Here is a 27,360-nt window from a genome sequence, read left to right as displayed (position 1 = left end):
CATGCTATTAAATAATGCCTGGCTGGGCCCCTGTGCCCCCAGACCCCTCCTCCTCTTTCAGGAGACTGGTGGTCCATGTTTCCTGCTTTCCTTCTGTGATGCATTGTTGCCCTGGCAAGTGAGCTAAGGAAGCAAGTAAGCCATCCAAAAATTGTTTAATCCAACCAGGACATAGTTTCCTCCCTCTCACCTTCAGATATGCACTGAATTACCAGTTGCTTTGGGGGAAAGGAGAAGAAGACAGTTGGTTTTAGAAGGTTGGAAAAATTCTGCTCACAGTGTTGTAATTTATCTAGGAAGCTGAAAACTGGATATTATTTTAACCTATTTTGGTAAGAATCTGCTCTCCGTGGTATGACCTTCAAATTAAGAAAATCCAGTGTCATTTTTATTTTTTTCTTTATACTTAACTGTTATCTTGATGTTCTATAATGAACATACATTATTTTTATATACTGAAAAAGAGAACTTTTCTAAATTATAGAAACCCAGTAAAGCATATGGGAAAGTAAAACATCCGGTCTCATTGCCCTGAGATAATTACTACTGACACTTTATTTTATTTGCTTTCCATTTTTTCAATGCACAAATGAAATCTATCTGGAAATCTTTATGTTAAAAAAAAAAAACTTCATGGAAATAGAAGTTTTTAGAAGATAAAATTTATAATAACTTGGAGAGTGATTATTCACATTCAAAAAGATAAGCTGCAGAGTTTCATTATTGAGCTCCCATGTTACACTTAAAGTGATTGAGTTCCTAGGAATTAATTTTTATTGTTTTGGTTTTTTATATCACCTCTCTTGAACTTGAAGCAAGTGTGTTACACATTTGAGTCAAAGTCAGGAAGATCCCCTGGAGAAGGAAATGGCAACCCATTCCAGTACTCTTGCCTAGAAAATTCCATGGATGGAGGAGCCTGGTGGGCTACAGTCCATGGGGTCGCAAAGAGTCGGACACGACTGAGCGACTTCTCTTGGCACTTGTTCTGTCAGAAATCTATATGTTAGTGGCATCGTGTGTTCGGCACCCGAGGAATGCTCACTGAACCAACTTGTCAGCCACTTATTGAAACTGCAAGTCAACCTTTTGGTTTCACTTCTGACAAGCTACCTCGAAATGTCTGCCATGATTTTAGACCCAAAAGAGACCTCGTCCATTTGGAAGACTAAATTCCTAAGGAGACTGAGCTAAACTTTGCTGAGCATCATACTAATGTTGCTTGGTGAATTGGTGAATAGGGTGTTGTGAGGCTTTTTTTTGGAGGTGGGTACCAGTTTCCGCAGATCTCTTGGCTAAGTGTCATCTGACTCAGTTCTCATTAAGTGTCTGTATCTGTATTACATTTCCTTGTGGTTTGATGTATGATAACCTCTAGATAATCCTCAGTGGAAATGTTCATTCTCTCTAGTTCTTCCTCAAACAGATAGATCAATTCTCACTTCCCTTCTCACCTCCGGATCATTTCTTGGTAAAAAATTTTTATTTAGTCCACATTATCTTCTTTTTCCTAATTAACTACATTGAAAAATACAAAGTAAAAGCATAATGTGAGAGGAATCAGAAAAGGTATATCAATTGTGTGTTAGCATCCTTTGTGAAACGAGAATCCATATTCCTGCTTTTCATCCTTTGGATTATTAGTTATCTAATTTGAAGGTGCCATGTTTCTTAGCAGGGTAGTTTGGTTTATCCTAGCAAATCTGCTTGGAGAAGGCAGTGGCACCCCACTCCAGTACTCTTGCCTGGAAAATCCCATGGACAGAAGAGCCTGGTAGCCTGCCGTCTATGGGGTTGCACAGAGTCGGACACGACTGAAGCAATTTAGCAGCAGCAACAGCAGCAGCAAATCTGCTTATTTAATTAAAAAGAAATTAGTGATAGGTAATTCAGTTATATATTCACTGTACCTCCGAAAAGTAATGCAAAGATCGTGTTTTAAATTCAGTTCAGTTCAGTTCAGTCGCTCAGTCATGTCCAACTGTTTGCGACCCCATGAATCGCAGCACTCCAGGCCTCCCTGTCCATCACCAACTCCCGGAGTTCACCCAAACTCCTGTCCATCGAGTCGGTGATGCCATCCAGCCATCTCATCCTCTGCCATCCCCTTCTCCTCCTGCCCCCAATCGCTCCCAGCATGAGTCTTCTCCAAGGAGTCAACTCTTTGCATGAGGTGGCCAAAGTATTGGAGTTTCAGCTTTAGCATCAGTCCTTCCAAAGAATACCCAGGACTGATCTCCTTTAGAATGGATTGGTTGGATCTCCTTGCAGTCCAAGGGACTCTCAAGAGTCTTTTCCAACACCACAGTTCAAAAGCATCAGTTCTTTGGCGCTCAGCTTTCTTCACAGTCCAACTTTCACGTCCATACATGACCACTGGAAAAACCATAGCCTTGACTAGACGGACCTTTGTTGGCAAAGTAATGTCTCTGCTTTTCAATATGCTATCTAGGTTGGTCATAACTTTCCTTCCAAGGAGTAAGCGTCTTTTAATTTCATGGCTGAAATCACCATCTGCAGTGATTTTGGAGCCCCCCAAAATAAAGTCTGACATTGTTTCCACTGTTTCCCCATCTATTTCCCATGAAGTGATGGGACCGGATGCCATGATTTTCATTTTCTGAATGTTGAGCTTTAAGCCAACTTTTTCACTCTCCTCTTTCACTTTCATCAAGAGCCTTTTTAGTTCCTCTTGACTTTATGCCATTAGGGTGGTGTCATCTGCATATCTGAGGTTATTGATTTTTCTCCCAGCAATCTTGATTCCAGCTTGTGCTTCTTCCAGTCCAGCGTTTCTCATGATGTACTCTGCATAGAAGTTAAATAAGCAGGGTGACGATATACACCCTTGATGTACTCCTTCTCCTATTTGGAACCAGTCTGTTGTTCCATGTCCAGTTCTAACTGTTGCTTCCTAACCTGCATACAGGTTTCTCAAGACGCAGGTCAGGTGGTCTGGTATTCCCATCTCTTTCAGAATTTTCCACAGTTTATTGTGATCCACACTGTCAAAGGCTTTGGCTTAGTCAATAAAGCAGAAATAGATGTTTTTCTGGAACTCTCTTGCTTTTTCCATGATCCAGCGGATGTTGGCAATTTGATCTCTGGTTCCTCTGCCTTTTCTAAAACCAGCTTGAACATCAGGAAGTTCACGGTTCATGTATTGGTGAAGCCTGGCTTGGAGAATTTTGAGCATTACTAGCATGTGAGATGAGTGGAATTGTGCGGTAGTTGGAACATTCTTTGGCGTTTCCATTGGGATTGGAATGAAAACTGCCCTTTTCCAGTCCTGTGGCCACTGCTGAGTTTTCCAGATTTGCTCTCATATTGAGTGCAGCACTTTGACAGCATCATCTCCCAGGATTTGATATAGCTCAACTGGAATTCCATCACCTCTGCTAGCTTTGTTCGTAGTGATGCTTTCTAAGGCCCACTTGACTTCACATTCCAGGATGTCTGGCTCTAGGTGAGTGATCACACTATCATGATTATCTGGGTCGTGAAGATCTTTTTTGTACAGTTCTTCTGTGTATTTTTGCCACCTCTTCTTAATATCTTCTGCTTCTGTTAGGTCCATACCATTTCTGTCCTTTATCGAGCCCATCTTTGCATGAAATGTTCCCTTGGTATCTCTGATTTTCTTGAAGAGATCTCTAGTCTTTCCCATTCTGTTGTTTTCCTTTATTTCTTTGCACTGATAGCTGAGGAAGGCTTTCTTATCTCTCCTTGCTATTCTTTGGAACTCTGCATTCAGATGCTTGTATCTTTTCTTTTCTCCTTTGTTTTTCGCTTCTCTTCTTTTCACAGCTATTTGTAAGGCCTCCCCTGACAGCCATTTTGCTTTTTTGCATTTCTTTTCCATGGGGATGGTCTTGATCCCTGTCTCCTGTACAATATCACGAACCTCATTCCATAGTTCATCAGGCACTCTATCTATCAGATCTAGGCCCTTAAATCTATTTCTGACTTCCAATGTATAAGCATAAGGAATTTGACTTAGGTCATACCTGAATGGTTTAGTGGTTTTCCCTACTTTCTTCAATTTCAGTCTGAATTTGGCAATAAGGAGTTCATGATCTGAGCCACAGTCAGCTCCTGGTCTTGTTTTTGCTGACTATATAGAGCTTCTCCATCTTTTGCTACAAAGAATAGAATCAGTCTGATTTCGGTGTTGAGCATCTGGTGATGTCCACGTGTAGGGTCTTGTGTTGTTGGAAGAGGGTGTTTGCTATGACTGGTACCTTTCTGAGCACAGCTAAATGCTACTGAAGAAACTTAAAATACAGCTCAAAATAAGAAAATTCTGTAATATATGACAACATGGATGAACCTGGAGGACATGAGACTTAGTGAATCACAGAAGAACAAAGAATCAAAATAGTCAAACTCGTAGAAGCAGAGAGTAGAATGGTGGTTGCCAGACGCCGGGGGGTGGGGGAAACGGGGAATTGCTACTCAGGGGGTAAAAGTTTTAACTATACAAGATGAATGAGTTCTGAAGGTGCTGTGTAAATCATACCTGTAGTTTACAGTACCATATTATACACTTAATTTGTTAATGGATTACATCTCATGTTAAATATTCTTACTACAATTTTAAAAAATTATGACTTGGGAGCTAATACCATTTGAAAAGAAAAAATATAGTAAAATATCAGAACAAAGTATTTTTCTTCTGCTTATTTCCCTGCTTATTTTCTCTTCTCCATATCCCCCCTCACATTTTTTATTTTGTATTATGGTGTAGTTGATTAACAGTATTGTGGTAGTTTCAGGTGACAGCAGAGGACTTAGCCATACATATACAAGTATCCATTCTCCTCCAAACCTTTTTCCCATCCAGGCTGGCACACAACATTGAGCAGAGTTCCATGTGCTGTACAGCAGGTCCTTGTTGGTTACTCATTTTGAATGTAGCAGTGTGTGCATGACCATCCCAAGCTCCCATCCTTTCCCCCAGTAGCTGTAAGTTCATTTTCTAAGTCTGTGAGAGTGTTTTGTAAATAAGTTTATTTGTTATCATTTCTTTATTGACTCCACATATAAGGGATGTCATATGGTATTTCTCCTTCTCTGTCTGACTTCAAAAGACACTCTCTAGGTCCATCCATGTTGTTGCAAATGGCAGTGGCATTATTTTATTCCTTTTATTGGCTGAGTAATATTCCATCATATATATGTACCACATCTTCTTTAGCTGTTCCTCTTCTGATGGACATTAGGTTGCTTCCATGTCTTGGCTATTGTAAACAGTGCTGCTATGAACATTGGGGTGCATGTATCCTTTTGAATCATGTTTTTCTCCAGATATATGCCCAGGAATAGGATTGCAGTCTTCCCCATATTCTTGATGAGAAACAGTAAATGTTGGGAGGACAGAATGTGGGGACAGGGCAGGGACTGGAAAGGGTTAAGTTCGGTGATGCCTCCGGTTGGAAGAGGGGCTAGTAAGACTTGACTTGAAGCTATGTTTGCAGAGTAAGCACTCTAGTTTTGTTTTAATGACATGTTTATTGGGAGTAACTTATGGTAGGGAGACTAACGCTTCCCAAGCTATGTTTTCTGCAACTGTACAGGATTAGGGGATCATGTACACCCCACCGTATCCCCCATCTTCCCAGTTTGTGGAGTCTCTCCTTTTCACCTACTTATATCTCCCATCACCTGTTGGCAATTACATTGTCAAGATAATGTTCTGTTTTGTTTTGTTTTAGTCTGGATGCCTTTGTATTTTTTTTTTTTTAACGTATTAAAGCTCTCTAACCCTTTACTGTAGATGGGTAGTATTACCTACCTCAAAGTGTTGTGGAAATGCTGTTAAGTGCTCAGAAAATGTTAGTTATTATTGTTATCGTGATAACCATCTTCCAAAACTTCCTTTTTTAGAAACTGATTCATCAGTACAGAAAGAACACAGAAACCAAACACCTGCTCCATCTGCAGCTACAACTTCTGCTCCTTCTAAGTATCATCGAAGTCGATCTGGGGGAGCCAGGGATGAACGATACCGATCAGGTGAGAGGGAACGGAAAATTACTGCTGGAACAGTTTCACCTACCGTAGTGTGAACTGTACATCCTGAGAGCTCCTGATATTTATTTTTTTCTCTTAAAGTGCCAACAGGTCTATATTAATTCATTCATCAGCCATTTGTTGAGTACTTGTTACATGCCAGATGTAGTAGGTACTCTTTATTAGCTGGGGTTATAGCCCCAAATAAAACATTTCTGCCCTCAAGGCCAGCAGGGGAGCCAGGCAAGTACAAAGGCAGTGTGAATAAATAAATAAGAAAGCAGAGGGCTGGGGTCTTATGAGATGGTACTAGGAAAGCTCAGTAGACTCTCTTGGAAGAGGCAGGTCTTTCTGTGTTTTTCAGGGCTGTTGATTAGTCTTTTGACTTATGGAGCTGGAACAGAAACTTAACAATGAAATTTCAGATTGGTAAACCCATAAAAAAGCAAAGAGGAATTGATGAGCCCCTTGATGAAAGTGAAAGCAAGTGAAAAAGCTGGCTTAAAACTCAACATTCAAAAAACGAAGATCATGGCAACTGGTCCCATCACTTCATGGTAAATAGATGGGGAAACAGTGAGAGACTTTATTTTTGGGGGCTCCAAAATCACTGCAGATGGTGACTGCAGCCATGAAATTAAAAGACTGCTCCTTGGAAGAAAAGCTATGACAAACCTAGACAGCATATTAAAAAGCAGAGACATTACTTTGCTGACAAAGATCCATCTAGTCAAAGCTATGATTTTTCAGTAGTCATGTATGGATGTGAGAGTTGGACTATAAAGAAAGCTGAGTGCCGAAGAAGTGATGGTTTTGAACTGTGGTGTTGGAGAAGATTCTTGAGATTCCCTTGGACTGCACAGAAACCAAACCAGTCAGTCCTAAAGGAAATCAGTCCTGAATATTCTTTGGAAGGACTGATGTTGAAGCTAAAACTCCAATACTTTGGCCCCCTGATGCGAAGAACTGACTCCTTAGAAAAGACCCTGAGGCTGGAAAAGATTGAAGGTGGGAGGAGAAGGGGTCTACAGAGGATGAGATAGTTGGATGATGTCACTGATTTGATGGACATGAGTTTGAGCAAGTTCCGGGACTTGGTGATGGACAGGGAAGCCTGGTGTGTGGCAGTCCATGGGGTTGCAAAGAGTTGGACATGACTGAGTGACTGAACTGAACTGATTTGACCCGAAACCCATAAACTTTATTTCTTCTCACCCAGAAAATACCCATGGTAAAAGAAAAGGTGATGTGCTGTGGCTGGCTGTGGGGGCACACTCCAGCTACACCATGTCCAGCACTGACAAGCAGAAGTGAATCATAGACCTCAGGGCATGTGGCATAGTAAGCTGGTCCCACATCCATCTACTGTGCTCTGTGCTAGGATAGTCTCTGTAGCACAGTTACTGTTTTAAGAACAAGCAGAATTAAGCCAGAAGACTAACTGGAATGTTATTTTACTTTCTCCAGATTTTTTTTTCCCTCCGTTACCAACCAAGGCTACCTTATCCTTTTCTTGAATTGAAAAAACAGGGTGTGTATCACACCCTCACGAAAATGGCTTTAGAGGAGACGAGGAAAAGGACAGTTATTTTATGAGCTGATATTATTAGATATGTATTTTCACACACTGGAAGGAAGGAAGGAGTGAAAAGTGTTCGGTCAGAAAATAGAAATTACAGGCCACACAGAATTTTCCTTTGTACCTAACCTGGGGCTGATTGACAAGAGGCTTTCTCTTAGACTAAGACATCTGAACCATGTCATGGCAGACAAAGTTAGGGAAATAACATCAGATAGTAAACCTGAAAATAGTTCATTAGGACTGAAACTTAGAAAGCAAGGACCCAGGAAGAGGTGGGAGATCAGGCTGGAAAGATAATCAGTGGGCAAATCTTGAGGAATCTTGAATACCACTGAAGAATTTTAGCAGAGCAGGAACACAGATTTGTAATTTGTTCTAGTAGCTTGGGCCAGCTGCACAGAGCTTAACACATGTTAAGAGTTAAATACATATTTTGGAGAAAGGAGGGTATAAAAGTAGTACTAGTTAGGGCATGGATCAGAGGGAGGTAAGGCTGGATTTGGAAAAGCTAATCAGGAGCTCCTGTTTGTCGCCAGGCCCCCAGCTGGGTTCCCCAGCACCTGGTGTTGCCTTTAGAGGCTGGGGCTCAGCTGCTGCAGTAGTGGGTTCTCACCAGCCTGAAAGGCTTTTAGCCACTACAGCACCCACCCCAGGCCTGCTGGGAAGTTTTTTGCTTGTTCTTACAGCATTTAACAAAAAGTTAGTAAGGAACCCCTAAGAGGATCCTCTATACTCTATGTCCAAGCTGATCACACGGAGAAAAAAGTCTTTAGTGAGCTCATTCAGTAGTGTCAAATTCTGACGTTCACCTTTGTTATTTAGTCACTAAGTCACGTGCAACTCTTTTGAGACCCCTGGCTTGTGCCTGCCAGGCTTCTGTCCAGGGGATTTCTCAGGCAAGAGTACTGGAGTGGGTTGCCGTTTCTTTCTCCTGGGGATCTCCCGATCCAGAGATCAAACCTGTGTCTCCTGCATTGCAGGCGGATTCTTTACCACTGAGCCACTAAAACCCAAGTATCTTTTCCATCAGTTCTTTCAGACTTACCCCCAGTATCAGAAAGTGTAGTCTGAATCATACGCTGGCTAGCAGACTATGGAGACTTGGTTAGGTGCAGGGGTATTGAGGAGGGTTCAGTAGTTGGGTTTTGGATATTTGTGTCACTGGGACTTTAGCCGGGGGGAGTAGTACTGCGGAGGCCAGAGAGGAGGTAAAGTGGGGGACAAAGGTGATTTGAAAACCCTGAAGATAATGAAAGTTCTGCAATGCTGTTATGAGGAGGAACGTGAAAGAGGAGGTCTGCAAGCGTGAATTTTGGCTGAAAATGACATTTTTAAAAGTAGAAGGAAATGCCTAACTAAATAGCAGAGAAAAACTCAGCACACGCTGCAAATTCTGGCTTCCATGAGTAAGAAGATGAATTGAACTGAACAGTAGCTGCAAAAATAGAGCAAAGAAGTTGTAGAAATTTATCAGAGTTGAACTTCACGTCTTTGCTTCTCCATTCATAGGAAGGCTTATATTTACATGTCACATGCAAAATTAACTTCAGAATGGAGGGTATGTTTAGGAAAAATTATAAGCATTCAGATTAAAGTACACAGAAAGGGCTTGACATTGATTTCAGTGAATGTAGCTTGAAAATCCTCTCTTATTTGGTAGAGGCTTATTAACACCTACAACATTTCAACCAGTCATAATTGAACTTAGTATTTCATGTTTCAGACATGGTGTAAAGAGCTTACATTTATTCAGAGTTTAGATTTTCTGACCTGATTGTATTCTTTGTGCTTAGGCAAAAGGGTCTGACATTTCAAATACACTTACTTAGTACCTCCTTTTCCTGCCCATCAAAGCAGGATGCAGTTTTCTACACACACGTTTTGTGGTCCCAAGTGTAGAAAATACATAATTAATCTCCGAGCTGGAAAGTGATTGGATGGTAAGTCATTGTGACAATTTCTTCAATGTTAATCTTTTCAGCAGTTAGCCACCTCAAACAAAACAACAAAAACAAAAAGGACTTTTAAAGAGTAGCTGTATCACCTTATTGAGCTCAAACATCAGTTCTGGAAAATGAAACCCAACTGTCCCATGCTCCTGGCAGAGATGTCCAAAGTCAGCCGCGTCTAGGGACTGAACTTCAGAAGTGATTTCTCTATCAAATGATCAAGATGAATTGTATGTTGGCTGAAGGAGTCAAATCCAGTTACAAGAGCTGCCTGTTCTTACCGATAAGAGACTTTGCTAATACAGTAACTGAACATCTCCTTTTTGACACAGGTGTAGGGGCCAGGGCTGATCATGTTAGAAAATAAGTGAGTGGTTTGATTTGTTCTGTGTTCTGATGCTGCAGATCCTTATGGCAGAGAAGAATATGCTCTATATTTATTAATTATCCAAATTAATTGTCCTGGACCTTCTAAAGCTTGACTAATGTGAATAAGTCCCTAGTTTTCGCAGTTTGCTCTCACATGTTTTATGTTTCATGCAGTAATACTTTTGGAAGTGTAGTATTTTTAATTAATAAGTGTGAGCATTTGAAGTGTTGTTGTTCTGTTGAGAAAGTGCTTTTTCTCAATATGCGCAATTAGTCATTCATTTTCCAAGACAGCTAAGAACCATGGTTTCATCTAATATGAGAAGGGCACTTTTCACATTTTAGCATACCTGAAATCAGGATTTTTTTTTTTAATCCTGAAGAATATCTTTTATATAAGATGGCATTGTAGATTCAGTAAAATATGTCTATCTTGATTCAACTAAATAAGTAAACCTTAGACACTAAAATAGTATAAAAATATAAATGCCATATAAAGCTACTTCAAATTACTGCTACTTTTAAGGAAGTAGCAGTATTAAGCTGCTTCCTTAAAAGTAACAGTGCAAGAGTTTGACACTATCTTTTAAACTTTAAATATTCATACACTTTTACCCAGAAATGCTACTTCTAGAAATTTGCACATACACATATACACAAAAATATCTATACAAAAATGTTTGTTATAGTATTGTTCATTATAAATACAGTGATAAGTTATAGTAGGTCCACACAGTAGAGGTCAATGAAAACTAGTTTAAAGATCCTAGGAAGTCTCATAGGAAAATGAGGTAGATTTATTTGTGCAAATATGGAGAGATGTACAAAATACATTAAGTAATAAATGCAAGATAGTATGTAGCACATGATGCAAATTTATGAATATTAGTACTAATAATTATATATATTATGAAGTACACAGAAGTAGAAATTTGGAATAATTATATACCAAACTACTGGCTTCCCTTGTGGCTCAGCTGGTAAAGAATCCGCCTGCAATGCAGGAGACCTGGGTTCAATCCCTGGATTGGGAAGATCCCCCTGGAGAAGGGAACGGCTACCCACTGTAGTATTCTAACCTGGAGAATTCCATGGACTGTATAGTCTATGGGGTCGTGAAGAGTTGGACGTGACTGAGCAACTTTCACTTTCAACTGTTCCAGCTACTGAGGTGGACTTATATCTGGGATGTGTATGTATATTCATTTTTTCCATTTTCGTTGTGGTAAAATATACATGTAACAAAATCTGTATTAATTTTAAACAAAAAGTAACAAAGATGGTTTTCTATTTTTTAAATTGTGGTATAACCCGACATATGACATTAGTTTCAGGTATATAGCATAATGATTTGATATTAGTTTGTGTTGTGAAGTGATGATCCTAGTAGGTCTCATTAACATCTGTCACCTTTCAAAGTTAAAAAAACTGTTTTTTCTTGTTATAAGAAGACTTTCTAAAAAATTTATTTTTAATTGGAGGATAATTGCTTTACAATATTGTGTTGGTTTCTGCCATGTAACAATGTGAATCAGCCATAAGTATACATATGTTTCCTCCCTCTTGAGCCTCCCACTCACCCTGAGAGGACTTTTAAGATCTACTCTCTCAACACCTTTCAGATGTGCAATACAGTACTATTAATTATAGTCATCATGCCATACATTTCCATCCCATGGCTTATTTATTTTATAACTGGAAATTTATAAAAGGCTGTTTTTGATTTTGATTTTTGTTTTTTGAGAAATTCAGGCAAGGCTTTGTTTATTGGGACTTGTGCTGCAGATTGAGGGAGGAAAAACAATGTAAAAGATAGTTTTTAAAGTGATACCCATGGATAAAATATTTAAAGCCTTACGTCCATTGTTCTTCCTGATTTTTGCTCTAAGTGGATTCTTTTGACTCAATGCTGGGACCTAAATGCAACAATAATTACCTCTGTCAACTTAATTGAGAACTAACTTTCTCTGTCTAAATATGTTCTCTGATACAGCGACTTTTGCCAAGGTGGCTGCCACTGGCACACCAGGACCATTTTATTTCTTTATTAATACACTTCCTCATACCAAGGAAGATAAATTCAGTTCAGTTCAGTTTAAGCAAGTATCTGTTGTAGACCTCCTACAAGTTGAGCACAGTTTCAGTGCTAGAGAAACACAGATGAAAACACAGGAAACCTTTGTATAAGGTATAGTCAACAGAGAAGAGGGGGTGACAGAGGAAGAGCCTGAATACCAGGCACTGTTGAGGGCAGGCTTTGTGGAGATGGCAAAGTCTGAGCCATTTTGAAGAATGAGTAGCTGTTTGCTATATAGATATTCTAAACTAAAAAAATATAATTGGTAAAAGCAGGGGAATGTGAAATGCAGAATTAAAATTTCACTGCTCCTCCCCACCAGCACATACAGTAGTGCCAAAATTAATGTGATATACTAATGTTCCAGAACTTACTGGTTGCTGCCTCTGCCGTAATTAAAAATGGCAAAGTGGTCAGTACCTTAGAAATTGGTAAAAATGGCATGGCTACTAATTGGTTTACAGATAACTCCTTGAACTGTACATCTCTACTTAAATGACTCAGTCCACCCACACATCTGCGTTTCAGTCTGTTCATATCTCTCTGTCCGTCTGCCTGTCTATAGTAATGTCCTAGCAGGTAAGGGCACTCCAGTACTCTTGCCTGGAAAATCCCATGGACCGAGGAGCCTGGTAGGCTGCAGTCCATGGGGTCACTAAGAGTCGGACATGACTGAGCGACTTCACTTTCACTTTTCACTTTCCTGCATTGGAGAAGGAAATGGCAACCCACTCCAGTGTTCTTGCCTGGAGAATCCCAGGGACGGGGGAGCCTGGTGGGCTGCCGTCTATGGGGTCGCACAGAGTCGGACACGACTGAAGCGACTTAGCGGTGGCAGCAGCAGGTAAGGGCACCGGGTGTTTGTCTGCCCCTGGTCCCTGAAGCCCAGCTGTGCCACTTTTGTGCCCTGTCTTAACTACTTTGTAACAACAAGCTAAGAATAGGAGCAACTACTTAAAATATGTAAAGTAGCATTTTCCACTTATCTTTTTGGGAAAGATGAAAAACATGGCCCATTATTATCCATAGATGTGGGGAAATGGACATTCTCCCATCTTGTTGGTAGAAATGTTATTTCTTTTATAACTAATGAGATTGGACCTTTTGGAATATGCTTATTTTCCGTTTGTGGCTTCTTCTGTAAACCACTTGTCCATTGCCTAAACCTCCTTTTTTCTAAATTGAATTCTTTTTTTTGTTGTTGTTATATTTTTGTATGAGTTTTACTAGTCCTAGGAATACTGACATTTAAATTTACTAGAGGTAATAACCAAAAAAAAAAAAAAGAAAAGACAGATCAATTAGAGGTATAGAATTAGAAAAGAAGAAGGAAAACTGTATTTGCAGTTGATATGATAATTCATAATTAAATAATTTTCTATTAAAGAAAAAAAAATTAAAAAAAAAAAAGAAGAAGAGGATTTTCCCTGAGAGGGAAGTCATATTAAATAATTTTCTATTAAAGAAAAAAAAAATAAAAAAAAATAAAAAAAAAAGAAGAGGATTTTCCCTGAGAGGGAAGTTGGAGAAAAAAAAAAAAGAAAACCCAGGAGAAGTGATGGCAAAAGTAACTTAATGAAATAATTATATCAAGTAGTAAGTATGAAATTAGTGCAGAAATCAGTAGCCTTCATATTTGCTAATAATAACTAGTTGAAAGATGTAATGGTAGAGCAAACCTCATTTACAAAAGCAATAAAAGAAAATAAAACATATTTAGGAATAAACTTCAGGAATGTATAAAACCTTTACAATGGAAACTTATAACATCCTGAATGACACACAGTAGGCATGATAAATGGGAAGTCATCCCTGATTCTTAGATAGGATGATTCAATATCACAGATTTACTAGGACTCCAAAAATTATAATTTTAATCCAATCCCGGTAAAAACACTATCAAATTTATTTATGGAGCTAGAAAAAAATATTTTTGAAGTTCAATTTGAAAAGTAAACACATAATAGCTAGGAAACACTCAGAAAACCTACGAGAGTGACTAGATATGTTTTAATATCTAGCAACATATTCCAAAGACTGTAATTAAAACAGTGTGGTATGACACACAAATTGGCAGACAGACCACTGGAATAGAATAGCAAGTTCAGAAATAGACCGAAGTACATCTGGGGTTTAGTATATGATAAAGATAGCATCCCAGATCACTTGGGTGAGAAACTACTTTTTGATAAATTATGCTACAACAACTGGGAAAAAATTAAGTAAACCTATTATCTCACACCAGATACGAGCAAAAACTTCAAATGGATCAAAGATCTTTATGTAAAAAAGAAACCATATAAGTACTATATAAGTAATAAAGAAAATACTAGTCAATTTTTTAATAATCTAAGCTTATGAAAAGCCTATGAGAAGACTTTCTAAGACTGAAAATCCAGATGTATTAGAAGACTACAGAAAAAAAATTTTTTATTGTGGTAAAAACACATGAATGTACTCTTAGAATTTTAAAGTGTATATTATATTGTTAACTGTGTGCAGGTTGTTATACAACAGCTCTTTGGAACCTTCACATCTTGCATGACTGAAACTTTATATCCATTGATCAGTAATTCTGTTTCTTCTTGCCCCAGTCTCTGTCAACCACTATTTTGCTCCCTGTATCTATGAATTTGAGTACTTTAGATACCTCTTAAAAGTGGTTTATATTAGGGGTTTTATGTGTGTATGTGTGTGTGTGTGTGTGTGTGTGTGAGTGTGAGTGTAACTGGCTTATTTCACTTGGCATGTCAAAGTTTCCTTTTTCAAGGCTGAATAATATTCCAGCCTTAATACATAATGTAGTATGTATATACTACATTTTTTTTATCCATTCATCCATTCGTGGACATTAAGTTGTTTCCACATTTTGGCTATTGTGAATAATGCTGCAGTGAACACAGATGTGTAAATATCATTTCAAGACTCTGCCTTCAGTTCTTTTGGATATACACCCAAAAGTAAGATTGTTGTGGAGAGTTCTAGTTTTAATTTTTTTGCAGAACCTCCATAGTGCTTTCCATAGCAGCAGTAGCATTTTACAGTCCTACCAACGGTGCATGCAGGTTCCACTTTCTCCACATCTCTGTCAACATTTGTGATTTTCCTTTTTTTTTTTAAGTGGCCATTTTGTCTTCTTGGAGAAATATCAGTTCAGTTCCCTTGCCCATTTAAAATTGAGTTCTTTGAGGTTTTATTGTGATTGAGTTGTAGAAGTTCTTTGTGTATTCTAGATAGTAACTCCTTACTCAGTGTATGATTTGCAGATATGTTCTCCCACTCCACGAGTTGCCTTTTCACTGTTGTTTCCTTTGTTGTGCCGAAGTTTTAAGGTTTGATATAGTCCTAGTTCTGTTTTCAGCTTTTGTTGCTTGTGCTGTTGGTGTCACGTTCAAGAAATTATTGCATTCCAAGGTCATACAGTGTTTTCCCCTAAGAATTTTATAGTTTCAGGTCTTATGTCTAGATCTTTAATCCATTTTGATTACTTTTTGTGTATGGTGAAAGATAAGCATCCAGCTTCATTCTTTTTTACATACGGATATTCCAGTTTTTCCAGCACTGTTTGTTTCTATCAGGGCTGTCATTTCCCCAGTGTATAGTCTTAACATCTTTGCTGAAGACCATTTGGCCGTGTACACCAGAATAATTTCTGGGCTCTTTGTTCTGTTTCATTGCTCTATATGTATGTCTGCATGCCAGTGTCATAGTCTTGGTTACTATAACTTTGTAATATGTTTTGAAATCAGGAAGAGGGAAGCCTTTATCTTTGTTCTTCTTTCTCATGATTGTTTTGGCTCTTTGGGGTCCTTTGAGATTCCATATGCATTTAGGAATTTTGTTTTCTACTTCTTAAAAAAGTGTCATTGAGATTTTGACAGAAATTCCATTAAATCTCTAGATTGCTTTGGGTAATATGGATGTTTTAACAATATTAAGTCTTTCAGTCCTTAATAGACTTAATGTTAATCATAAAATGTCTTTCTACTGATTTGTCTTCTTTTATTTCATTCATCAGTGTCTCATATTGTACAAATCTTTCACTCCTTGGTTATATTTATTCCTGAGTGTTTTGTTGTTTTTGATACTATTGTAAATTTTTACTTTTCAGATGTTTCATTGTTACTGTTCAGAAACACAACTGATTTTTGTATGTTGATTTTTCTATCTTGCAATTGCTGAATTTATTTGTTAGTTCTGACAGTCTGTGTGTGTGAGATCTTTAGGGTTTCCTATGTATAACGTCATGTCACCTGTAAACAAAAACAATTTTACTTCTTTTCCAACTTCAGTTCAGTTTAGTTCAGTCGCTCAGTCGTGTCTGACTCTTTGAGACCCCCATGAACCGCAGCGTACCAGGCCTCCCTGTCTATCACCAACTCCCGGAGTTCACCCAAACCCATATCCACAGAGTCAGTGATGCCATCCAACCATCTCATCCTCTGTCGTCCCCTTCTCCTCCTGCCCTCAATCTTTCCCAGCATCAGGTGAGTCAGCTCTTTGCATCAGGTGGCCAAAGTATTGGAGTTTCAGCTTCAACATCAGTCCTCCAATTAACACCCAGGACTGATATGCTTCAGAAAGGACTAGTTGGATCTCCTTGCTGTCCAAGGGACTCAAGAGTCTTCTCCAACACCACAGTTCAAAAGCATCAATTCTTCGGCGCCCAGCTTTCTTTATAGTCCAACTCTCACATCCATACATGACCATTGGAAAAACCATAGCCTTGACTGGACAGTCCTTTGTTGGCAAAGTAATGTCTCTGCTTCTTAATATGCTGTCTATGTTGGTCATAACTTTCCCTCCGAGGAGTAAGCGTCTTTTAATTTCATGGCTGCAATCACTATCTGCAGTGATTTGGGAACACAGAAAAATAAAGTCTGACACTGTTTCCACTGTTTGCCCATCTATTTCCCATGAAGTGATGGGACCAGATGCCATGATCTTCGTTTTCTGAATGTTGAGCTTTAAGACAACTTTTTCACTCTCCTTTTTCACTTTCATCAAGAGGCTCTTTAGTTCTTCTTCGCTTTCTGCCACAAGGGTGGTGTCATCTGCGTATCTGAGGTTATTGATATTTCTCCCGGCAATCTTGATTCCAGCTGTGCTTCTTCCAGCCCAGCGTTTCGCATGATGTACTCTGCATATAAATTAAATAAGCAGGGTGACAATATACAGCCTTGATGTACTCCTTTTCCTATTTGGAACCAGTCTGTTGTTCCATGTCCGGTTCTAACTGTTGCTTCCTGACTGGCATATAGGTTTCACAAGAGGCAGGTCAAGAGAGACCAGGTCAATACCAGACCTGGTATTCCCATCTCTTTCAGAATTTTCCACAGTTTATTGTGATCCACACAGTCAAAGGCTTTGGCATAGTCAATAAAGCAAAAGTAGATGTTTTTTTGGAACTCTCTTGCTTTTTTGATGATCCAGTGAATGTTGGCAATTTGATCTCTGATTTTCCAACTTGGATGCCTTTATTCTTTTTCTTGCTTAATTTCTCTGACTAGAATGTCCAGTACTGTGTTGAATAGGTGAGTGTGAGCATCCTTGCCTTATTCCTGATGATAATGGGAAAAGCTTTTAGCTTTTCACTGTTGAATATGATGTTGACTGTGGGCTTTTCATGTTCGAGAATTATCAAGTACTTTCCTTCTGTTCCTGGTTTGTAGAGTGTTCTTATAAAAGAATGTTAATTTTGTCAAATGCTTTTTCTGTATCTATTGAGATGATCATATGATTTTTCTCCCCTGTTATATTAGAGTATTACATTTGTTTTCATATGTTGAACCTTGCAACTTAGGTGGATAGTCTTTTTAATGCCATATTGTCCTTTTAATGTGCTGTTGAATTTGATTTGTTAGTATTTTGTTCAGGATTTTTACATTAATATTCATCTGGTCTATAGTTAATATTGATTAACAACATTATTTTGGCCTGTAGTTTTCTTTTTTTATAATATCATTGCCTGGCTTTGGTATCAGGATAGGGTAGTCTTATCAAATGAGTTTGAGAGTGTTCCCTCTTGGTTTTTGGAAGACTTTGAGAAAATTGATGTTAATTCTTAAAAGTGCTTTATATAGGATTCTCCAGTGAAATGTGGGCTTTTCTTTCTTGGGAGGTTTTTGATTACTGATTCAATCTTTCTGTTAGTAATTGGTCTGTTCTGGTTTTAATCTTGGTAGGTTATATGTTTCTTCTATGGCATCAGTTGAAAAATTTCCTCTTTCATTTCTGATTTTTAGTAATTTGTATCTTCTCTCTTTTTTCTTTTTAAATTAAAAAAAATTTTTTTTTTAACTTAGGAAATTTCGTTATTTGTTTTGGCTGCCCTGGGTCTTCACTGCTGCTAGTGAGCTTTCTTTAGTTGCACCAGGGGGTACTCGCTAGTTATGGTGTATAGGCTTCTCATTGTGGCAGCTTCTCTTGTTGTGGAGCATGGGCTTCGATAGTCATGGAGCATGGACGCAGTTGCCCCGAGTATGCAGGATTTTCCTAGACCAGGGATCGAACCGGTGTTCCCTACATTGGCAGGCTGATTCTTAACCATTGGACCGCCAAGAATGTTCTCTTTTTCTTATTGTAGATAAAGTTGTGTCAACTTTGTTCATCTTTTCAAAAAACCAGTTCTTGTTTTTGTTGTTTTTCTTCCCTCTGTTTTATTTCTGCACTGCTGTTCATTTGCTAAGTCACGTCCGCCTCTTTGTAACACCATGGACTGCAGCACGGCAGGCTTCCCTGTCCTTCAGTATCTCCCAGAGTTTGCTCAAACTCATGTCCATTGAGTTGATGATGCCATCCAACCATCTCATCTTCTGTCGTCCCCTTCTCCTCCTGCCTTCAATCTTTCCCTACATCAGGGTCTTTTCAAATGAGTCAGCTCTTTGCATCAGGTGGCCGAAATATTGGAGCTTCAGCTTCAGCATCAGTTCTTCCATTGAATATTTAGAACTGATTTTCTTTAAGATGGACTGGTTTGACCTACTTGTTATCCAAGGAACTTTCAGTCTTCTCCAGCACCACAGTTTGAAAGCATCAATTCTTCGGCACTCAGCCTTCTTTATGGTCCAGCTCTCACATCCATACATGACTACTGGAAAAACCATAGCTTTGACTGTATATATATATATGAACCTTTGTCAGCAAAGCGATGTTTCTGCTTTTGAATATACTGTCTCGGTTTGTCATAGCTTTTCTTCCAAGGAGCAAGCGTCTTTTAATTTCATGGCTGCAGTCACCATCTGCAGTGATTTTTCCTCTAATCCTTGTTAATTCCTTCTTTTGCTAACTTAGGTTTTATTTTGTTCTTTTTTTGAGTTCTTTCAGTTATGCATTTAGGTTGCTGACTTGAGATTTTCCATAAAATCTTTAAAAAAAAAAAACAAAAACTTTTGCATGGCAACAATCCACTGCAAACAATAGCAAAGGACAAACAACAAACTGAAAGAGAATATTTCTAACATTTCTCAGAGATAAAGGGCCAATATCTTTTATATCAGTTCAGTTCAGTTCAGTCACTCAGTCGTGTCTGACTCTCTGCGACCCCATGAATCACAGCACGCCAGGCCTTACTGTCCATCACCAACTCCCAGAGTTCACTCAGACTCACGTCCATTGAGTCAGTGATGCCATCCAGCCATCTCATCCTCTGTCGTCCCCTGCTTCTCCTGCCACCAATCCCTCCCAGCATCAGAGTCTTTTCCAATGAGTTAACTCTTTGGATGAGGTGGCCAAAGTATTGGAGTTTCAGCTTCAACATCAGTCCTTCCAAAGAACACCCAGGACTGATTCCTTTAGAATGGACTTGTTGGATCTCCTTGTAGTCTAAGGGACTCTCAAGAGTCTTCTCCAACACCACAGTTCAAAAGCATCAATTCTTTGGCACTCAGCTTTCTTCACAATCCAACTCTCACATCCATACATGACTACTGGATAAACCATAGCCTTGACTAGATGGACCTTTGTTGGCAAAGTAATGTCTCTGCTTTTGAATATACTATCTAGGTTGGTCATAACTTTGCTTCCAAGGAGTAAGCGTCTTTGAATTTCATGGCTGCAGTCACCATCTGTAGTGATTTTGGAGCCCCCCAAAATGAAGTCTGACACTGTTTCCACTGTTTCCCCATCTATTTGCCATGAAGTGATGGGACCGGATGCCATGATCTTAGTTTTCTGAATGTTGACCTTTAAGCCAACTTTTTCACTCTCCTCTTTCACTTTCATCAAGAGGCTTTTTAGTTCCTCTTCTCTTTCTGCCATAAGGGTGTGTCATCTGCATATCTGAGGTTATTGATCTTTCTCCCTGCAGTCTTGATTCCAGCTTGTGCTTCTTCCAGCCCAGCGTTTCTCATGATGTACTCTCCATATAAGTTAAATAAGCCAGTGACAATATACAGCCTTGACGTACTCTTTTTCCTATTTGGAATCAGTCTGTTGTTCCATGTCCAGTTCTAACTGTTGCTTCCTGACCTGCATATAGGTTTCTCAAGAGGCAGGTCAAGTGGTGTGGTATTCCTATCTCTTTCAGAATTTTCAAGTTTATTGTGATCCACACAGTCAAAGGTTTTGTCATAGTCAATAAAGCAGAAATAGATGTTTTTCTGGGACTCTCTTGCTTTTTCGATGATCCAGTGGATGTTGGCAATTTGATCTTTGGTTCCTCTGCCTTTTCTAAAACCAGCTTGAACATCAGGAAGTTCACGGTTCATGTATTGGTGAAGCCTGGCTTGGAGAATTTTGAGCACTACTTTACTAGCATGTGAGATGAGTGCAATTTTGAGGTAGTTTGAGCATTCTTTGGCATTGCCTTTCTTTGGGATTGGAATGAAAACTGCCCTTTTCCAGTCCTGTGGCCACTGCTGGCATATTGAGTGCAGCACTTTCACAGCATCATCTTTTAGGATTTGAAATAGCTCAACTAGAATTCCATCACCTCCACTAGCTTTAAGAATTTTTAAAAATCAAGGGAAGATAAACTAAGACTCCCAGTGGAAAAATAGTGAAGTGCCGTGAACATTCACTTCACTTTCAATCAGATATTAAATGGCTCTAAAATCCTCTTCAAGATTTTTAATATCAGTAATGATTTTTTTTTTTTCGTGCAAATTTAAAGTATACTGAGGTGCCATTTCTCAGCCACTGAACTGGCAACAGTGAAAAGGTAGATAATATACTCTGAAGGCAAGTCAGTCGGGAAACAGGCTCTCTTATACATTGCTGATAGTACTGCAGTATGATAAAGCTCTTTCAGAAGGGAGGCAAGATGTAACAAAATTTAAACTGTGTTTGACTTTTGATTTAGGAGTCTCACTTGTAGGAATTTATCCTGAAGATATATTCTCATCAGCATAGAAATGTATTTGCACAAGGCTGTTTGTTTGTATCAGTATTTGTAATTGTAAAATATTGCCCACACATAGGATAGCAATTGAATAAAACTGTGGTATACAATGAAGTGCTATATACGCTACTTTAAAAAAAGAATGAAGAAAATCTCTAGTAGCTGACACAAAATGAATTCTAGGATATACTGTTAGGTGAAAAAAGCATAGTGCAAAAAAGTACTATTGTATGTTACCTTGTGTGTGTGAAAGGCAGGGATATGGAAAATATATGGTGGTTTTTTGCACAAAGAAATACAGGCAGGATAAATCAATAAGGAGATTGGTTACCTATAGTGAGTGAGTGGATTTGAGGTAGAAGTGGTTGTTGTGTGGTAGATACCTACCTAGCGTATGGGTTTTTCACACCCATCCATTCTCCAGTTATCTGCAGATAGCAACTCACTGTCCTACAATTTAATTTATTTCTCATATTAACTACCTGCAGTTAGTAGAGAGTCCACAGGCTCATTTCCACAAGACTGTCCCTACCTTTGGGCTCCCTTGGTGGCTCAGATGGTAAAGCGTCTGCCTGCAATGTGGAAGACCTGAGTTTGTTCCCTGGGTTGGGAACATCCCCTGGAGAAGGAAGTGGCCAATCACAAGTACAGACCTTCCTTGACTTACAGTGGGGTTACATATCAATAAACCTATCATAAGCTGAAAATATTCAAAGTTGAAAGTGCGTTTAATTGGACACCTGATGCACAGAGCTGACTCATTGGAAAAGACCTTGATCCTGGGAAAGACTGAGGGCGTGAGAAGAAGGGGGTGACAGAGATGAGATGTCGGATGGCATCATTGACACAATGGATATGAGTTTGAGCAAAATCTGAGAGATGGTGAAGGACAGGGAAGCCTGGCATGCTGCAGTTCATGAGGTTACAGAGAGTTGGACACAACTTAGTGACATACATACAACAACATACAACATACAAAAACATACAACATACAACAACAATCTACTGAATATCATAGCTTAGCCTTGTCTGCCTTAAATGTGCTCAGAACACTTACATTAGCCTACAGTTGGGCAAATGGAATGGCTGTATGTTTACAGAATGATTTTAAGTATATAAGCCATTTGTGATCGTGTGGCTGACTGGGAGCCATAGCTTGCTGCTACTGCCTAGCATCACAAGAGAGAATCATATCCAGGAAAAAATAATTGAAAATTCAAAGTACAGTTTCTATTAAGTGTGTATTGCTTTTATACTATTGTAAAGTAAAAAAAAAGAAATCACTAGTTGAATTTATCACAAGTTGGAGACCATTTGTAGTGTTTCCACATTGCTTCCCTCTGGCCAGCTTGGCTATATGGCGTTGCTTAATTCAGCAGGTGGGATCTTAGTTCCTGGACTAGGGATCAAACCTATGCCTCCTCCCAAGTGCGGAGTCTAAACCACTGGACCACCAGGAAAGTCCTTGTTCAACTTAGCTATAAATCAAAATGCCCACCACCCCCTCCTCAAGTTTGATTATTTGCTATAATGGCTCACTGAACTCAGGAAAATAATGTTACCAGTTTACTATAAAGGATAGAAATGATCAACCAGATGAAGAGGCTCATAGGGCAAGGTGCAGAGGAGTCCCAAACCCAAGAGCTCCTGTCCCTGTGAAGTTTAAGGTACATTACCCTGCTGGCACAAAGATGTGTTCACCAACTCAGGAAGCTCTCCAGATCCCTTACTTTAGACGGTTTTTTTTTTTTTAATGGAGACTCCATTACCTAGGCATGCTTGATTAAATAATTGGTCATTGGTGATTAGCTCAATCCCCAGTCCCTTTTCTCTCTCTAGAGGATGGAGGGTAGGGCTGAAAGCTCTAAGCCTCTAATCATGACTTAGTCTGTTCTAGGGTACTGCTGTTCATGTGACTCCACTTTAGGAGCTGCAGTTTCTTGATTCAGTTTAAACTTATAGCACTGCACCGCCCTCCCCCACCGCCCCCCCCCCCCCCCCCCGCCCCCAAATGACCTGATTAGCTCAGCTCTTACAAGAGACAGGCTTTCAAGGATCATTTGCATATGTAGATTGGGCCAGATCCTTGAGAAGAGGAAATTTCTCTGAACCTGGAAGCCACCTCAGGTCCTATCTGCCTCAGAAGGATTGGCTAAGAGTGTTTTGTTTTGTTTTTTTAATTTTATTTTTTAACTTTACAATATTGTATTGGTTTTGCCATATATCGAAATGAATCCACCACAGGTTTACATGTGTTCCCCATCCTGAACCCTCCTCCCTCCTCCCTCTCCATACCATCCCTCTGGGTTGTCCCAGTGCACCAGCCCCAAGCATCCAGTATCATGCATCGAACCTGGACTGGTGACTCGTTTCATATATGATATTATACATGTTTCAGTGCCATTCTCCCAAATCATCCCATCCTCTCCTTCTCCCACAGAGTCCAAAAGACTGTTCTATACATCAGCGTCTCTTCTGCTGTCTCGTATACAGGGTTATTGTTACCATCTTTCTAAATTCCATATATATGCGTTAGTATACTGTATTGGTGTTTTTCTTTCTGGCTTATTTCACTCTGTATAATAGGCTCCAGTTTCATCCACCTCATTAGAACTGATTCAAATGTATTCTTTTTAATGGCTGAGTTATACTCCATTGTGTATATGTACCACAGCTTTTTTTTTTTTTTTTTTTTAATTTTATTTTTAAACTTTACAATATTGTATTGGTTTTGCCAAATATCGAAATGAATCTGCCACAGGTATACATGTGTTCCCCATCCTGAACCCTCCTCCCTCCTCCCTCTCCATACCATCCCTCTGGGTCGTCCCAGTGCACCAGTCCCAAGCATCCAGTATCGTGCATCGAACCTGGACTGGCGACTCATTTCATACATGATATTATACATGTTTCAATGCCATTCTCCCAAATCTTCCCACCCTCTCCCTCTCCCATAGAGTCCATAAGACTGTTCTATACATCAGTGTCTCTTTTGCTGTCTCGTATACAGGGTTATTGTTACCATCTTTCTAAATTCCATATATATGTGTTAGTATACTGTATTGGTGTTTTTCTTTCTGGCTTACTTCACTCTGTATAATAGGCTCCAGTTTCATCCACCTCATTAGAACTGATTCAAATGTATTCTTTTTAATGGCTGAGTAATACTCCATTGTGTATATGTACCACAGCTTTCTTATCCATTCATCTGCTGATGGGCATCTAGGTTGCTTCCATGTCCTGGCTATTATAAACAGTGCTGCAGTGAACATTGGGGTACATGTGTCTCTTTCAATTCTGGTTTCCTCAGTGCGTATGCCCAGCAGTGGGATTGCTGGATCATAAGGCAGTTCTGTTTCCAGTTTTTTAAGGACTCTCCACACTGTTCTCCATAGTGGCTGTACTAGTTTGCATTCCCACCAACAGTGTAAGAGGGTTCCCTTTTCTCCACACCCTCTCCAGCATTTATTGCTTGTAGACTTTTGGATCGCAGCCATTCTGACTGGCGTGAAATGGTACCTCATAGTGGTTTTGATTTACATTTCTCTGATAATGAGTGATGTTGAGCATCTTTTCATGTGTTTGTTAGCCATCTGTATGTCTTCTTTGGAGAAATGTCTGTTTAGTTCTTTGGCCCATTTTTTGATTGGGTCATTTATTTTTCTGGAAATGAGCTGTAGGAGTTGCTTGTATATTTTTGAGATTAGTTGTTTGTCAGTTGCTTCATTTGCTATTATTTTCTCCCATTCTGAAGGCTGTCTTTTCACCTTGCTTATAGTTTCCTTTGATGTGCAGAAGCTTTTAAGTTTAATTAGGTCCCATTTGTTTATTTTTGCTTTTATTTCCAGTATTCTGGGAGGTGGGTCATAGAGGATCCTGCTGTGATGGATGTCAGAGAGTGTTTTGCCTATGTTCTCCTCTAGGAGTTTTATAGTTTCTGGTCTTACGTTTAGATCTTTAATCCATTTTGAGTTTATTTTTGTGTATGGTGTTAGAAAGTGTTCTAGTTTCATTCTTTTACAAGTGGTTGACCAGTTTTCCCAGCACCACTTGTTAAAGAGGTTGTCTTTAATCCATTGTATATTCTTGCCTCTTTTGTCAAAGATAAGGTGTCCATATGTGTGTGGATTTATCTCTGGGCTTTCTATTTTGTTCCATTGATCTATATTTCTGTCTTTGTGCCAGTACCATCCTGTCTTGATGACTGTGGCTTTGTAGTAGAGCCTGAAGTCAGGCAGGTTGATTCCTCCAGTTCCATTCTTCTTTCTCAAGATAGCTTTGGCTATTCGAGGTTTTTTGTATTTCCATACAAATTGTGAAATTATTTGTTCTAGCTCTGTGAAGAATACCGTTGGTAGCTTGATAGAGATTGCATTGAATCTATAAATTGCTTTGGGTAGTATACTCATTTTCAGTATATTGATTCTTCCAATCCATGAACATGGTATGTATATTTCTCAATCTATTAGTGTCCTCTTTGATTTCTTTCACCAGTGTTTTATAGTTTTCTATATATAGGTCTTTAGTTTCTTTAGGTAGATATATTCCTAAGTATTTTATTTTTTTCGTTGCAATGGTGAATGGAATTGTTTCCTTAATTTCTCTTTCTGTTGTCTCATTATTAATGTATAGGAATGCAAGGGATTTCTGTGTGTTGATTTTATATCCTGCAACTTTACTATAATCATTGATTAGTTCTAGTAATTTTCTGGTGGAGTCTTTAGGGTTTTCTTTTTTTTTTTTTTCTCTTGGCCCTAAGAAGGGCCTTTAAGGTAGGGTGATTAAATGCACCTTTAACCGCCGAAGCCGTAAAGGGTACGTCCCTGGCGCTTGAGCGCGTACACCACATCCATGGCAGTAACAGTTTTGCGCTTGGCGTGCTCGGTGTATGTGACCGCGTCCCGAATCACATTTTCCAGGAACACCTTCAGCACCCCATGGGTCTCCTCATAGATGAGACCGGAGATCCGCTTCACGCCACCACGACGAGCCAGACGACGAATGGCGGGCTTGGTGGCGCCCTGGATGTTGTCACGAAGAACCTTGCTGTGGCGCTTAGCACCCCCTTTCCCGAGGCCCTTACCGCCCTTGCCACGACCAGACATACCTGCACCCACAGTCGTTACGGCCGATTTCTGTGTGTTGATTTTATATCCTGCAACTTTACTGTAATCATTGATTAGTTCTAGTAATTTTCTGCTGGAGTCTTTAGGGTTTTCTATGTAGAGGATCATGTCATCTGCAAATAGTGAGAGTTTTACTTCTTCTTTTCCAATTTGGATTCCTTTTATTTCTTTTTCTGCTCTGATTGCTGTGGCCAAAACTTCCAAAACTATGTTGAATAGTAATGGTGAAAGTGGGCACCCTTGTCTTGTTCCTGACTTTAGAGGAAATGCTTTCAATTTTTCACCATTGAGGATAATGTTTGCTGTGGGTTTGTCATATATAGCTTTTATTATGTTGAGGTATGTTCCTTCTATTCCTGCTTTCTGGAGAGTCTTTATCATAAATGGATGTTGAATTTTGTCAAAGGCTTTCTCTGCATCTATTGAGATAATCATATGGTTTTTATTTTTCAATTTGTTAATATGGTGTATTACATTGATTGATTTGCAGATATTGAAGAATCCTTGCATCCCTGGGATAAAGCCCACTTGGTCATGGTGTATGATCTTTTTAATGTGTTATTGGATTCTGATTGCTAGAATTTTGTTAAGGATTTTTGCATCTATGTTCATCAATGATATGGGCCTGTAGTTTTCTTTTTTTTGGCATCTTTGTCAGGTTTTGGTATTAAAAATCAAAGCACAGGGACTTCCCCGGTGGTCCAGTGGCTAAGACTTCGAACTCCCTATGCAGGGAGTGGGGCTCGATCCCTGGTCAGGGAACTAGATTCCACATGCCACAACTAAGAGTTCACATGCCAGAGGATCCCACGTGCCTCAGCTGAGACCCGATGTAGCCAAATAAATAAAAATATATTTTTTAAAAAAATCAAATCCCAGTCCAAAATACTGTGTATTATATGATC

General features: G+C 39.2%; 1 protein-coding gene across 3 annotated transcripts in view; it reads left to right on the top strand.

The window, feature by feature from the left end:
- Positions 1–27,360, top strand: part of DIP2B (disco interacting protein 2 homolog B) — a 229,775-nt gene that overhangs the window by 124,859 nt on the left and 77,556 nt on the right. For all 3 annotated transcript variants that reach the window (XM_019960583.2, XM_019960582.2, XM_019960581.2), the window contains exon 3: positions 5,887–6,015. In XM_019960583.2, coding sequence (XP_019816142.2) covers positions 5,887–6,015 — 129 coding nt within the window. The remainder of the gene's footprint in view (positions 1–5,886; positions 6,016–27,360) is intronic.

This window comes from Bos indicus, chromosome 5, assembly GCF_029378745.1.
Source record: "Bos indicus isolate NIAB-ARS_2022 breed Sahiwal x Tharparkar chromosome 5, NIAB-ARS_B.indTharparkar_mat_pri_1.0, whole genome shotgun sequence".
Lineage (NCBI taxonomy): Eukaryota > Metazoa > Chordata > Mammalia > Artiodactyla > Bovidae > Bos > Bos indicus.
The sequence above is the reverse complement of the archived record's forward strand: the minus strand, read 5'-3'. Positions and strand labels throughout refer to the sequence as shown.